Source organism: Trichoderma citrinoviride (genome assembly GCF_003025115.1).
Source record: "Trichoderma citrinoviride strain TUCIM 6016 unplaced genomic scaffold BBK36scaffold_10, whole genome shotgun sequence".
In the NCBI taxonomy this organism is placed as follows: domain Eukaryota; kingdom Fungi; phylum Ascomycota; class Sordariomycetes; order Hypocreales; family Hypocreaceae; genus Trichoderma; species Trichoderma citrinoviride.
This window is the reverse complement of record NW_020194718.1, coordinates 1,660,101-1,674,299: the sequence shown is the minus strand read 5'-3', so window position 1 is coordinate 1,674,299 and position 14,199 is coordinate 1,660,101. Positions and strand designations below refer to the sequence as shown.

Sequence of the window (14,199 nt, the reverse complement as noted above, 5' to 3'; positions counted from 1 at the left end):
TTTTTTTTTTTTTTTTTTTTGACATTATAGGAAGTTACAGGGTTAGTGTTTATGGTGGCGCTGAACAACACGCCTGTTCGGCTCGACTGAAAATGCAATACGAGCTGCTACATGTATGTAGAAAGGGCGCCCAGATCATTGATAGAGACCAGCATAGCGGTGTGGAAGATCTCAAACGATTCAAGGCGTTGTCTTCTACACCACTTTCTCTCCATGCTCTGTCTCGCTTTAACGGCTGGCTAGGATGCAGCGCGTAGCGACGGGTATTTTGGTGCGTATCTGGGGACACAAGCAGTGGGTAAGCGAAACGTCTCAGAACATGCCCGCAACAAGGGCCTGGCATCTACCAATTGTCAGTCATGACTTCAGGCAGCGAAGAATATAAAGGCTCAGAGGTCGACTTGATGTCTCCTGATGCTGCCTCCATTGAACCTTTTTGAGAAACTGTCTTTCAGGCAAAACCATCGCAGCATTATGGTAGCGGACGCCAAATATACGAGCAAGAGTGCTCTAGTAGCGATTCTTGCGACTTCGGTGTATGGAGTGGACGCAGCTTGTAGATGTGTAAGTTCTAAGCTTCCTTGACAATGTACATATGGCAATTGCACCTGGAAAAGTCTCTAACATGTCAAGGTCTGTATAGCTACCTGGTGATCCTTGCTGGCCTACTGATACAGCTTGGGCGTCTTTGAACAGCACCGTCTCCGGAAAGCTAATCAAAAACGTCCCAGTCGCGGCTCCGTGCTATCCTGGCCCCCATCACGACGCCGCGGCTTGTGCTGTCATTGAGACGAACTGGTCAGATTCGGTATTTCAATCACAATATCCCACCGGCTATGATTTCCCACATGAATGGACTTGTAACCTTCCGGGGCGAAACTCTTCGACGTGCTCTCTGGGAGATTACCCTGTGTACAGCATCAATGCTACTACGCCCGCCGCCATCAGCGCAGGGCTGAAGTTCGCAGCCCAATATAATCTTCGGGTTACGGTCAAGCAGAGTGGGCACGACTTCTTGGGCCGCTCCGCTGGAACCGGAAGTCTTGAGATCTGGACTCGGTACCTTAGAGATGATCCTCTTCAATCGCCGTTAGTATTTGCTAAAGCTTATACCCCGGCGGAATCATGTGCCGCTGTCCAGGAAGGCGGCGCCGCATACTGGGGCGGTAGCGCAGTGCGTATTGGCGGTGCTTTCACATGGGACGACGTCTATCCAGTCGCCCATGAAAACGGCGTTGTGGTCGTGGGTGGAACTTGCAACTCTGTTGGGATCATTGGTGGCTATCTCCAAGGCGGCGGACACGGAGCAGCCATGCATGAGTACGGCCTTGGGACAGACCAGGTGCTCGAGTACAACGTCATTCTGGCGAACGGGTCCACAGTATTGGCCAGTCCGTGTTCTCACCCAGACCTATTTCAAGCTCTGCGCGGAGGAGGGCCTGGCACGTACGGGGTTGTCACCAGCGCAACTGTTCGCACATATCCAGACACACCAATGACTGGTATTGTGCTGCTTATCACGCCACAAGAGGGGAACGATGACTTGGACACGTACCTTGATGCTGTCACCACGTGGTATCAGCAAACACCGCATCTCTTGGATGGTGGCGTGCAGGGATATGCCGCGTGGGTGGCATGGGATGGACAGTCGTCTCTAGCACCACCCTCTCGGATGCTCGAAATGATTACGGGCGTCTTCAACCAAACTATCGAGCAAGTGCAGAGCACTATGGAACCAGTGATGGCTCAACTCTTGCCGTTCAACTCCCGGGGACTTAATGTCTCCATCCAATATCTCTCTTTCCCGGACTACTTCAGCTATACAGCGGTTTTGCAGCATAACTCAATGGAGGTCGGAGGGGGCATCATCATGTCGTCTCGGTTCTACGAGGCAAAACATCTCGCCAATGCGACGTCTGTACGGCAAATGGTGATGACCACAGCTGGCCTGCCGGGCCAGAACACATCGGTCATCGTTGACATTACCGGGGGTGGCGCCGTCAAGAATGACTGGCCGCTCACGGGTGTCAATCCTGCCTACCGCCGAGCGCTGCTGACGAACATTGTGGGACGCAACTGGGACAGCAGGACGCCATATGCAGATATAGCCGAAGCCCGGGAGGACGTCACTCGTAACAAAGGCAGGGCGCAAGAGGATCTTGCTCCTGATACCGGCTCATACATGAATGAAGGCAATTACCTTGATCCTAATTACCTGACCAACTTCTACGGCGATGCTCGACCTACGCTTGAGGCTGCCAAGAAGAAGTACGATCCCGAGAACTTGTTCTACTGTCCGACTTGCATCGGCTCACAAAACTGGTTGCAAGAGCCAGATGGCCGTTTATGTACAGTTTAAGACATGGGTTGCTGCACACCAAGTCTATATAACGGCTCCCTTACTTGATGCTTTCCATGCATCTTGCCACGCCACGAGGAGGAAGCAGTATGAAGGTATTACGTTCCTGGCGAAAGATGTCCTCCGGTGGAGACAGTCGAAAGAAAAGAAACGCGACATATAGGAAAGAGAAGAAGCAGTTCCTGCGTTCATTTGATCAAAGGAGCTGTTCTTCATGTACTACATCGGAGAGGTACATTATATACGAAGACGCATCTCTACGAGAGATCATGGCCTTGCAATCGGAAAGGGCAGCTATATAGCATATAGCTTGCTGCTGCCTGCGTCTGACTCACGCGCCCTCTCCTGAAACGTCATGTCAATACTGACCGTCTTCTTGATCCCCATAATCTGCTCTTGGCTACCTTCACTCTTGTAGCTTGTTTCGAGGTCATCGATGGCAACTTCAAAGTCGTCGCGCCTCTTCGACCGGGTGGATTGACTGTTCCAGTTGTTCGATCGTGGACACGCGCCATGAACACCATCGCTCAATTCGTATGAGGGGTCGTGCTTCGAGGTGCCGAAGAGGAAGGGAATAAATCGAGCCAGTGGCATCCTCAAAGATGGCGTGCATGCGCAGATAACACCGACCGTTGACTCTACCTGGGTCCATATGACAGATGTCCCAGTAGCCCAGGTGAAGTCTAAGATGAAGGTAGCATTGAAGTTAAGGCTGATCAGACGCTCGATACTGGTGATAGTCACGCTTGAAGAAGCGTTAGAAGAGAGAGATAGACAGTAATATGGAACACTCACAATGCTCCAAGAACAAACACTGCTAGAATGCTGATCTTGGCCCGACGGTTCATTTGCAGCTTCAGGATCACAGGTATTGGCAAGACGAGTACCAAAACGTCCATGAGAGTGTTCCATCCTGACTGGCCATACCAGAAGGCCTTAATGTTGATGCTGGAACTGCGTTAGAGACAACCACGTTCAAATAGCACACGATATGACTAACCATGTACCGGGTATAGTCTTGTCCCACGAATACTTGACCGGAGAACATTGGAAAATGGTTGTGAAGCTAAGGGCCACCAGACCAGCTGCTATTTGGATGATAATCGTCCAGCAGATTATCCGGAATTTCCTTTGGGGGAAGATGTCGAGATAGAGAAAGAGGAATGACAGCTTCGTTATGGCGACAGTGTTCTTCACAAAGCACTGGAATATGAAAAAGTATAGTAGCGAGTAGTATCGCTCTTCTGCGGTGAGAAAAGGGGCATGATGCCCAAAGCCCCATCTAACAATGGCTGAGTACTTCCTTTAGCAGTGATACGACACCAGCACTGCTCAACAGAATAGTACTTACCAACCGAAATACAAGACACTTGGATGATGTTAAAGATCTGATTTTTAGTTAGCGAGTTACCAGAGCACCAGCCGTGATCTCAGCCCTTTACCAGACATATGACAACGCAAACATCTGCCTTGTTTAACGTGCCTCCGCTATTCTTGATGCACCGCCACCATACACGAAATCCCACGATACATATGGCAACGGCAAGCAGAGGGATGTTCACATAGAGGAAGGCGTAGCCGTTCTTTGTATCTGGGCCGTTTGGTACACTGGCGGCGGTTGCTGTCATGATGCTTATTGTGGTGACTTATAAAGGAGATAGTATGGAAGAAATGTAGTCGTAAAGAGTGGAGTCCAGGTTAGAGGCGGGCAATTTCGATCCAGATGCTGCTACTTTGCAGAACCTGTCATTCTCCTTCGCTCTTGGGGCAAGGATTGGATGATTCAATCGCACTCGCAGCAGTTGATCTGACAAAGCCCACTATCTATAAAGAATCGACGGCGTTGGACAGCGAGGCATTGCTCTCCCGCTAAGCTCATCCTTGATCCCAGTTTCACTAGATGATGGACCAAGCTTCGACGGAATTCGTAGCTGTCCCAGCCTCAAGGGTCTGCCGTAGCACTGGCCCAGAGATATTACCACTATGACAATAGCCATGTCAATGGCGGAGATCAGAGGCAATTTAATTTAAAACACCCAGTAAGCCATGCGATTGACTTTGTAGCTGCAATGAATTTGCATATTCTGATGAAATGATATACACAACACGGTTTATAATTATGTACTTTTGGCCGGCGAAAACCGCTGCTGAGAGGACACCGCTCGTAACGTACATAAGGTATGATTAGTCTTCTCTTTTCTGAAAAAACGGCCAACGCCACGCAAGGAGCATTTCCGGATTTCTCAGCAAGCACCTAATCAGATGTCATCGGTAAACAAAGCATACGGCTAGGTCCTTTACAACACTGCAGCCTTGCGATGACTCCACATCTAACCATATGAAGCATGCTGTCTCTGATGCAAACAGGGGACTGAGTTGACATACCCACGGACGGACATTATCCAGTCCGGTAGCTGAAACATACCCCGGGGGTGCATAATTCCTCCTGTCTGTCCGTTGCCCTAGTTGCGGAAAAGGGGCTGCACGATGCAATAGTCCAGCTAGCTGTCATAAGTGGCTTGAAGGGTCTCAGGCCGATATGTGACAAGTCGCGACTACTCAGCGTCAATTCATCTGGTGGCTGGAAAGCTCTACCCAATGTGTAACTTGTTAGTAGTGCAGTACACCAAATAGACTTCCAGCTCACTGAATGTGGCTGGCGCAGGAAAGATTGATTGGACCTTGAGGTCTCTACGCTGAGCACCCACTGTCACATGGCCCTCTTTACGCCGCCAAAACAAGCCCTACCCCGTACTTTGCAACGAATACTAGAGGCCGTGGAACATGGTGTTCCATCGTTGTGCCACTGAAGATGTGAGGACAAAGTAGTTCGAGCATGTGGGAGTGTCCGCCAGCAAAAGAGATCTCTGCATCTTGTTGTCAAGTGTTCGACTATATGCAGCGCAACTCCAATATAACCTCATCGTGATCCCCTTGTTTCTTATTGAAAGCACTTTCGAGTGTAAGCAAAGCTTGCAGTGTGTAAGCATAACTTCTCATGAATTGGCAACTTTAGAAGGTGTGTATCTACGGAGTACATGCTGTGAGGTTTCACGTACTGTACTTCGTGAGACGTTTGCCTTGAACCTCGGGTGAAACTTCTCTTGGGAGGTCTCAAACAAGTATGCAGGCCACAAAGCTCGTCATATATTGCACACCACCATCAGCTGCACAAAACCCCCAATGACAAGCTTGGTAGGGCCTGATCTGGAATGGTAATGGCATGGAGGTGAGAGGCTAAGCCATGCAGATGCAATACGGCTGGGGAAAATGTGCCTTGCTTTGGCTACAAGGAAAACGCCAAAGTCCGTTCCTTACTACTGCAGACGCGTGTTCAGACCAAACCGCCATGGGAGGCGTGTAGACCTAGTAGTACGTACTACCTGTCCAACCGGCCGCACGGGTGTTTGTAGGGATACCACTGGATGCAACATGCTCTTGCTCTCGACTTGCTGCACTCTTGCCGCCCAATCACACTTCTTTCGGATGACCTTATTTTTGCACTGCTATTATACATAGTGGTAGTAACTCGTACAAGCGGCAAGGCCGGCAAGCTCCCGGCGAAAAGTGAACCAAGCAGTTTTACAAAGGAGTCTGGCCGTAGCGTAGGGGGGCTTACTCCGAACCTTGCTTGCATCCTGCACTGGAGATGTTGGTTGTTGGGACCAACTGCTTTCTATGCTACATTGGTCCACCTGCAAGTACAGCAGGCTTCGTGCCTAGTTTGCTTTTCGTGGAGGGATACCCCTCTACAGAAGAAGTAGTAAGGTTACATGGGACAAATTTTCCTACTGCAGCACGGCTATGCATACTCCGTAGTGTGATGCTATACTACCTCCTATTCATCCCAACTGAATAACAACAGAATGCTATGTATGTATTCCGTACCTACTTCGTACTTTCTGCCACAACGTGAAAGGCCGGTAGGTAGCAAGGTGGTGGGTAATCCATGCTGTTGTCTCGACGCCGTGCTCCACTCGCGGATGCAAGTTGACAGACCCAGAATACACCAGGGAGGGGGCCCTACCAGGGTCCATGTGCCTGGAGCCTCGGCCGAGAACCTTAAAGGACACTCTATGTAAGACCCGTTGGGAGCCATTCGGGGGCTCTTGATTTGTTAGAGACACGCCGTGATGGCGCCGCCATCGAGCTAAAAAGACCGTTGTCGCGCCTCGCAACTTAAACTTCTTTTGTAGCGCTACAGATTCCCCCACAACGCGCGCGGCAGATTTCTCCCGGCCGTGGATTCACGGGCCGCGTCCACCGGAAACCCCATCCGCTTGTGAGAATACAAGGGGAGGTCCCCCATGAGCCCCGGCATAGTGTCCACATCCGCGACGCAAGCGTGACATTCTGGGCGGGCTGCAGCTGAACAAGCGAGCCTCGATGTAATTGGGATGGAGAGAGGTTCGGCAATGGGGTTTGCCGCGTGGATGTGGACGGGTCTCGCTCAACACACAGTGCGCCATGCCAGCCAGCCTGCCCGCCTCCCTGCCTATGTATCTACCCGTGGTTTGGGGAGATGAAGAGAAGCAACATACGGAGCACTAACACAAGTACGTAGCAGTGTTATCAGTTGGTTTTACTGCTGTTACGAGGGGCTGGGTTCTTGGGCTTGACCCTTCTTTAGGCAGCGCACATCTTGATTCTTTACTTCAATTCCTCATCTACAACTGCACACCCTGTCGAGACGCGGCAGGAGTGTGTTCCCAATCAAACATCTACCAACTCACACGGGACACAGTCATGGAGCCCGACGCAGAGGCCGCAGCAGAGAAGCCTTTGGGCTTAGTCTCAATGACACCCTCCGACACAACGAACGTCGATGCGACTGAGACCGTCTCCAGCGCCGAGTATCGCAAGCTTATTTGGAAACTCGACGTGCATCTTCTACCGCCGCTCTTTGTACTGTGGTTTATCTCATTGATTGACCGCGTCAACATTGGCACGGCGAGGATCCAGGGTTTGGAGAATGATCTTGACATGAACCCTCTGTCCAACCAATTCAACATTGCGACTGGTAAGCGTTGTGACTCTTTCCGAACGTCGCTTTGGGTTGTACACTGACTCCAGACTTTCCAGTCGTCGTCTTCATTGGCCTCATGCTTGCAGAGGTTCGTCTTGAACTCAACAATCCGGACCAGTCCGTTTGTATGTGTATCGTTATACTTATAAGCGAGTTCAGGTTCCAAGTAACTGGCTAGTCAAACGATTCACACCGGCAACCGTGCTCTGCGGAGAGTGCATAATTCTCGGTAAGGAACACGAGCTGGCTCTGATTAACGAGGTGCTCACATCGGGCAGGGATCTTCACCATCGCTCAAGGCCTGCTTAACAACTTCGCCGGCCTTGTTGCCATACGCCTCGTCATTGGCATTTTGGAAGCGGGACTGATTCCTGGTTCCATCTTCTTGTTGTCGGCGTATTACCCGCGATATGAGCTGCAATGGCGAGTGAGCATGCTGCATGTTGGCAACGCACTCTCTAATGCAGTCGGTGGCCTGCTTGCCTATGCTGTGGCCAGCATTCATTCCTCCAACGGATGGCATGGATGGAGATGGATCTTCGTCATTGAGGGCACAATAACCATTGCCCTTACCCTCTTATGCTGGCCTTTCATGAACAACTGGCCAGACACGGCAAAGTGGCTTAAGCCTACAGAGAAAGCCATCTTGGAGGAGCGGATTAGAGTTGACGGCATCATCGGCCGTATGGATGTTCTGGACCGCAGGGCAATCATTCGATGCCTCACAGATTGGAAAATCTATCTTAGGTAAGGCTGCACATGGAATTGTATAACCCATGTTCATGCGGACTCTGTACTAATATCAGCTCCAGTGCCTTCATTATCATCGGCGTCATCTCCAGTGTATACTCATGCACCCTCTTCGCTCCGACCATCGTCTCGGTTCTCAAGCCAGGATCTTCCGCCAAAAAAATACAGTCCCTCGTGATTCCCATCTTTGTTGCAGCATCGGCCACGACACTGGGATGCGCATATATCTCAGACAAATTAAAGCACCGCGCGGGCGTGGCGTTGGCAGGTTGCTTCATTGCCATCATTGGCTACATCGTCATTCTTAATCAAGAGCGTGTCTCGGTTAATGCACGATACGGCGCTTTATATCTCATTGCCTCCGGCTCTTTTGCAGCCCTGCCTGGAGCTTGGGTCCTGCTGTTGAATAATGTTTCAGGGTCTTACAAGACGGCCTTTGCTATGGGAATGGAGATCGGCTTGGGCAACGGCGGCGGCTTCGTCGCGTCGTTTTCTTTCCAATCCAAGGCCGCCCCGTTCTATTGGACGGGATTCAGAACGACGTTCTCACTCATGTGTATGGCCATGGGACTTATCTGCCTCTATTCGACTGGACTTTGGTATGAAAATAAGCAAAAGCGTTTGGGGAAGCGAGACTATCTTCTGGAAGAAGAGGGTGATAATTTGGGAGACGCCCATCCCCAGTTTATCTATACTTATTAGCGATTCAACCTTTGGAACACGGTCGACTGTGGCTTGACATGCACCTGGCTTCAGACGTCCTTTGCTTTGATAATTGCTCTTCATATACGTCCCGTAATCATGATCATGATTGGCATCTATGGGATCAAATACCGGTTTCGAGGCAGAGAACAACGACTCGTGGTATCATTGTCTCTGCTGGAAAGAAAAGGCAGTACTAGCGGTCAATTATTCTTGGCTCTTGACAGTCAAGTGACCACGGCCAACTGTGCCATCTGATTCATGGTCCGCCACGGCTAGTGTAGGTTAGGTATGCAGGGATCGGTTGGCCGGATGGGATCCTTCCCTGCGACCTAGATGATGCCGGAGAAGAAGAATGTAACACTATCTTTTCCAAGATTCGACCCATCTTACTCCCCGAAAGGCCGCTCAGGGGCAATTCCACTCTCTCGGGTGGCTCATCAGCACTTCAGCTGGCTCGGCAGAGTCATTGGCTGAGGAGAGGGCCTAGACTTTAAAACAGAAACCCCCTTGCCACCCGTAGCAGTCTTATCGCTCCTTGAAGTAATCGGTGCAACCTTTGGAGCCGCTTACTTCTGTCTACACATTAGACGAAGTGATCACACTCCCGTTTCTCTGTTATGTTTATCTGCAGGTACTGCGGCAAGGCCCTCCTTACTGCTTTCGACGCCTATACGAAGTGCTTGGACGGTATTACCAACAACAGAAGGTCTAGAATGCCGTAGTTTGACGCAATGAGTAATTCAAGGCCAAAAGGACAGTGCATTCGGGTGTTATAAGGGCCGCGGACGAGGCCGCAGTCGTACGACTCAGCGTAAAGTCAGTCTAATGCATCAAAATCCCAAACTAGCTTGGCTAGGCACCCGCAACAAGCAGAGTCTACGACGAGCAAAAGGATGTTGCTGAAATGAGTGTTATTCTGTCCATACAGGGGTGCGTATGATGAGATGATGAGGATGTCAGTCCGGGTCTCGCCCCGCCTCATAAATCCCTCGACGCTAGCATCGTACCATCCGCTGTGACCGGGACGGGGAACGTACTTCCCCGAAAGGAAGGCTTGGCCGTAGATAAACGAGACATGCATACTTAGTCCCGTAAACCAGCTCTTGAGGCGAGACTCTCCGCGAGCTTTCTTACAATCAGGAAACGCGGCCACTGGCAACCAAGCCACCTGCTCTGAGTCCCGAGCTTGCTACTTACCCTCTGAGTAAGATACCAGAAATATTTTGTTTCTCTCAGTGCCGTTCGAAGAAATATGGGCTCAGCACCAGACCGAGAGCCGATAGATGTAGCCATTGTTGGAGGAGGGATTGGTGGACTTGCCCTGGCCATCGGGTTGCAACAGCACGGCCATATCCGAGTCAAAATATACGAGGCTGCTTCCAAGTTCTCCGAGATTGGGGGTGAGTGCCAGCTTTGCTTGGTGCGAAGAGAGGTGATGAGGAGGCTGAGGCCCTGGTGCTTGTACACTTTGCTGAACCACCGAACTACCGAAGCACCGCAGCTGGAGTATTCTTTGGCGCCAATTCCATTCGGGCGATGAGTCTCATTCATCCCAGCGTCGGCGAGGCTTATGCCAAAATCTCGACAAGCGTGGGCTGGGAGTCAAAGAAGGATACATACTTCGACTTCATTCTTGCACACGAGCTGCATGGACTGCCTGCTGGGACCCCAATCATATCCCCCAAGCTGTCAGCGACGGAACGGCACAGCACGGCTCATCGCGCGCATTTTGTCGATGAGCTCATCAAACTCGTTCCCAGAGACATGGCCCAGTTTGGCAAGCGACTGATCGACATCTCTCGAGATGAAACCAGAGGGAAAACCATTCTGAGATTTGCCGATAGCACCACCGCTGAAGCCGACGCAGTTATTGGTTGCGACGGGATCAAATCAGTATGTAGGGAGTTTGTGTTAGGCAAAGACAATCCTCTCTCGCAGCCTGTATTCACGGGGAAGCATGCTTACCGTGGGCTCATACCCATGGACAAAGCCATTGCGGCAATAGGCGAAGAGAAGGCCCAGAATCGTTACATGTTCATCGGCAGAGGCGGGCACGTGTTGACCTTTCCTGTTGCGAACGGCAGTGTGATGAATGTTGTCGCCTTCAGTACGACGAAGAGCGGCACATGGGACGGAGAATGGGTAAAGCGAATGAAACGTGAGGACCTGGCAGCCGACTTTGAGGGCTTTGGAGAAGAGTGCCAAAAGATTTTTTCGGTAAATACGGTGTAATGATGACTGATAATGAAGTTTGCTGATTAGGAGATACTATAGTTGATGGAGAGTACCGATCACTGGGGCATTTTCGACCTGTCCCCCAATTTCCCGACATATCAATCCAGAGACCTTCGCCTCCTCCTTCTGGGCGACAGTGCGCACGCCTGTGCTCCTCATCAAGGTGCAGGCGCAGGTCAAGCGCTGGAAGATGCACATATTCTCTCCCACGTCCTTGGCGAGTGCCGTTCTCCGTCCGACCTCCTCGCTGCTTTCACTGCATACGAAACGGTGCGTATGCCGCGTGCTAAGTTTGTGCAATACCATGGAAGACGACAAGGAGAACTGCTGGACCTACAAAGACCTGACGTTGGTGACGACCTCGAGAAACTCAAAGCTGTTATTGACGTCCCAATCAGGGAGATCTGGAACTGCGACCTGGAGGCCGAGTTGGAGAGGGCGCTGGTAGTGATGAAGGCAGAGCTGCAAAGACCGGTGATCACTCCGCTACCAACAGCTTCGAGCAGTGTCTCACCGATGACGGCCGTCTGATGCGAAAAATCCGATACGTAGTTGGAAATTCTGCAAAGCACTTATACAATGCACCACACACTGCAAAATCGGTGGAAGCGGCTCCCAATTGATTCAGATGCTGTAATTAGTGTCTTCCGAGCCACCTGGATCTCGCTCGACCCTCTCTTATCCTGAAAGCAGCTTGCTGCCTTCTTCCCATGTCTTGCTTATCTTTTGTATATCTATCTCAGCATTTGGAGCCTCTATCTACGCAGGAAAATGTTGCCTTGCGCCAACCGTAACCACCTTCTTTATCAGGGCGCCAACTGCCAGGTGGCAAGTCACTGTGCAGGGGAATCTATCGCTTACTCCAACTTCTTCCAGAAATCTTCGATCAGTCCGGCAACCTCTGGCACCTTTTCTCTAACAACGGCATGCCCTGCCTGTGGAACTAACACAGTATTCTGCATGCCGATGCTGTGCAAATCATGCTCGTTGACTATGCCGTCCAGCTGTCCAAGGATGCAAAGATTCTTAATGCCCGTTTTCGTCGCCTTGGCGAATTCTTCATCATTGTCCAACACACCAGCATCTCTGAACAGGGCTACTACGCTCGCAACGTGGCCTTCATGGTGCTCCATTTGCCACTGACGAACTGCCTCAGCTACTACCTCGCCTCTTTCGACCCTTTCTTTCCAATCCGGCGGCACAACCAAGTCTCCTCCCTCCAGAAAATCCAGAATCCACGCCTTAGCCTGCACTTCTAAGCCTTCGCCACCTCGCAAGTAGCTTCTCTGCACTTCGTCAAATTGCCCCTGTCGAACGAAGCCAGCGGGCGCAACCAGAGTTAGGGATGCCACACGCTCTGGTCTGGCAGCGGCAAAACTCGCGGTCAGCGACCCTCCAAGGGAGAAGCCAACAAAGTGGGCGTCCTCCCAGCCAATGTGCACCATGACAGACTCAAGCAGGTCGTGAGCGAGGGCCGCATCGTGTGGGACGAATGGCGTGTCTGTGAGCCCGTGACCCCATAGGTCAACGAGTACGCATTTGGCACTCGGAAAACGCGCGGAGAGTGTGCTTGCCAACGGTTGCAGGCCAATTGCGCACGTCTGGATGCCGTGGACGAAGAGTACGCGAGTAACGGGGTTTGTGGCTTGTTCGGCAGTGATAGGTGACGTTGGAAGCGCATAGAACGCAATCCTGCCGTTCTTTGTCTGCAAAAAAGATGCTTGAGGCAACAGCTGCCCAAAGGCTGTGACAAAGGCTCTTTCAGATGGTGCGGATATTATGCGTGGTGTTTCCGAAGCTAAAGCTCCAGGTCGAGGGAGAACGATCAGTGGACCAGGCATTCTTGCGATATTTGGGCGGTGGGCCTGTGAATGGTACTGACAAGATACCGAAGCACAAGTCCTGAGATTGACTGGAAGAATTGAAGAGGCCTGAGGGGACGTTCGCAAAAGGACATGGAGTATTCTTAAGGCACTCAGCACCAAATTCCACGCGAAGCGAAAAGGCGACGCGATTCGAAAATTACAAAGCATTTCAATTTTACGTGCGGTGGGTTACGTAAATGTCCCTTCTTAGTGGGCTGCTACAATTGGCCGCTAAGCTACCGCTGGAAGCATGTTATCTTCATTTCTTGTGCATAATTTGTCCCTCGTGTCACACAGATGGAGTATAGGAAACTGAGCCACAGTTGGATCATATGAATCTCCCCAGCTATCACCATGCGATATCTATATATGCATATAACTATAGGCTTGGCATGTGCTCGTCAAGTTGAGATCAATGGCTATCCGTCGTCTCTTTACACCACGCGTTTTGTTGTCAGAGCAGGACGAGAGTGGCATCCATATATCGCTCCAAACGCCTAATCACAGCATATAGTTGTCTGCAGTAAAGGTTTTTGTAATAGTCTTTCCCCTTCGCCGGGTTGCAGATCGATTGTGACAGTGAGCCAATGGCAGGCAAACTTGCCAATAGCGGAGCCGATAATGATGCAAATGATGATATAGCCGTTGAAATACATGGCAAGAAGCATGATTATGTACGCCGCTCCAAAAGTGGCAGCATGAATGAGTGCTCGTATCAGTTGCTGCAGCGGAGTTGCTCGGAACATAGTCATCTCCGAGCAAGTGCTTGACCCTTGAGATCCTTCAATTGCGCGGTCGCGGGCCACGGCCGCTTGTCTGTGCCATTGCCGAACGACGGAGTTGTCGTATTCCTGGCCAATTCGTCGCATGAACTCGACGGAGACGACGAGTAGGACTATGCCGATGCATGAGGCAGCAAACATGCCTCTGTTCTGAATTCGCCATGATGAGGACAGGAAGCATGCGTCCACTGTGTACCAATTCCAGAGCATCTAGATGACCTGTTAGCAAACGAAGCACGGCCCTCGTGGAGAGAGAAGTATGAAGAGAGACCTGCCGATATCCTGCAGCTTCCTGAACCGCCGTCACCCGCGTTCATGTCCATGGTGAAGAGATTGTATCAAATGAGCTTCTTGTTGATCTGGTGGCGAGCTCTTGTAGACGGATGCACTTCAAGAAGTCTCTCCCGGAGCAGAGACGGCAAACACGAAGTCGCAGTCAAGGCCAAGACAAATGTCACCAATGCTGCCGCATTATCT

At 51.0% G+C, this 14,199-nt stretch overlaps 6 protein-coding genes across 6 annotated transcripts; 3 read left to right on the top strand and 3 right to left on the bottom strand.

Annotated features, from left to right (window-relative positions):
- Positions 1-474: 474 nt before the first annotated feature.
- Positions 475-2,359, top strand: BBK36DRAFT_67071 (FAD-binding domain-containing protein; the record flags this gene model as incomplete). The annotated part of the gene is made up of 2 exons (XM_024898477.1): positions 475-564; positions 644-2,359. The coding sequence occupies 2 exons, from the start codon at positions 475-477 to the stop codon at positions 2,357-2,359; spliced, it is 1,806 nt and encodes a 601-aa protein (XP_024748286.1).
- A 294-nt stretch (positions 2,360-2,653) lies between these two features.
- Positions 2,654-3,987, bottom strand: BBK36DRAFT_1123271 (putative PTH11-typeG-protein-coupled receptor; the record flags this gene model as incomplete). Its single annotated transcript, XM_024891034.1, has 5 exons — positions 2,654-3,104; positions 3,155-3,307; positions 3,360-3,651; positions 3,711-3,747; positions 3,802-3,987. 5 exons carry the CDS (start codon positions 3,985-3,987, stop codon positions 2,654-2,656), a joined length of 1,119 nt encoding a protein of 372 aa, XP_024748285.1.
- A 3,169-nt stretch (positions 3,988-7,156) lies between these two features.
- BBK36DRAFT_1122915 (MFS general substrate transporter) lies at positions 7,157-8,837 on the top strand (the record flags this gene model as incomplete). The annotated part of the gene is made up of 5 exons (XM_024890994.1): positions 7,157-7,379; positions 7,442-7,473; positions 7,545-7,614; positions 7,664-8,132; positions 8,198-8,837. 5 exons carry the CDS (start codon positions 7,157-7,159, stop codon positions 8,835-8,837), a joined length of 1,434 nt encoding a protein of 477 aa, XP_024748284.1.
- A 1,255-nt stretch (positions 8,838-10,092) lies between these two features.
- BBK36DRAFT_1123055 (FAD/NAD(P)-binding domain-containing protein) lies at positions 10,093-11,606 on the top strand (the record flags this gene model as incomplete). The annotated part of the gene is made up of 3 exons (XM_024891010.1): positions 10,093-10,240; positions 10,342-11,057; positions 11,115-11,606. The coding sequence occupies 3 exons, from the start codon at positions 10,093-10,095 to the stop codon at positions 11,604-11,606; spliced, it is 1,356 nt and encodes a 451-aa protein (XP_024748283.1).
- A 326-nt stretch (positions 11,607-11,932) lies between these two features.
- On the bottom strand, positions 11,933-12,916 carry BBK36DRAFT_21693 (alpha/beta-hydrolase; the record flags this gene model as incomplete). Its single annotated transcript, XM_024897922.1, has 1 exon — positions 11,933-12,916. One exon carries the CDS (start codon positions 12,914-12,916, stop codon positions 11,933-11,935), a length of 984 nt encoding a protein of 327 aa, XP_024748282.1.
- Positions 12,917-13,437: 521 nt separating this feature from the next.
- Positions 13,438-14,039, bottom strand: BBK36DRAFT_1170626 (Ctr-domain-containing protein; the record flags this gene model as incomplete). Its single annotated transcript, XM_024895474.1, has 2 exons — positions 13,438-13,932; positions 13,998-14,039. 2 exons carry the CDS (start codon positions 14,037-14,039, stop codon positions 13,438-13,440), a joined length of 537 nt encoding a protein of 178 aa, XP_024748281.1.
- Positions 14,040-14,199: the final 160 nt, after the last annotated feature.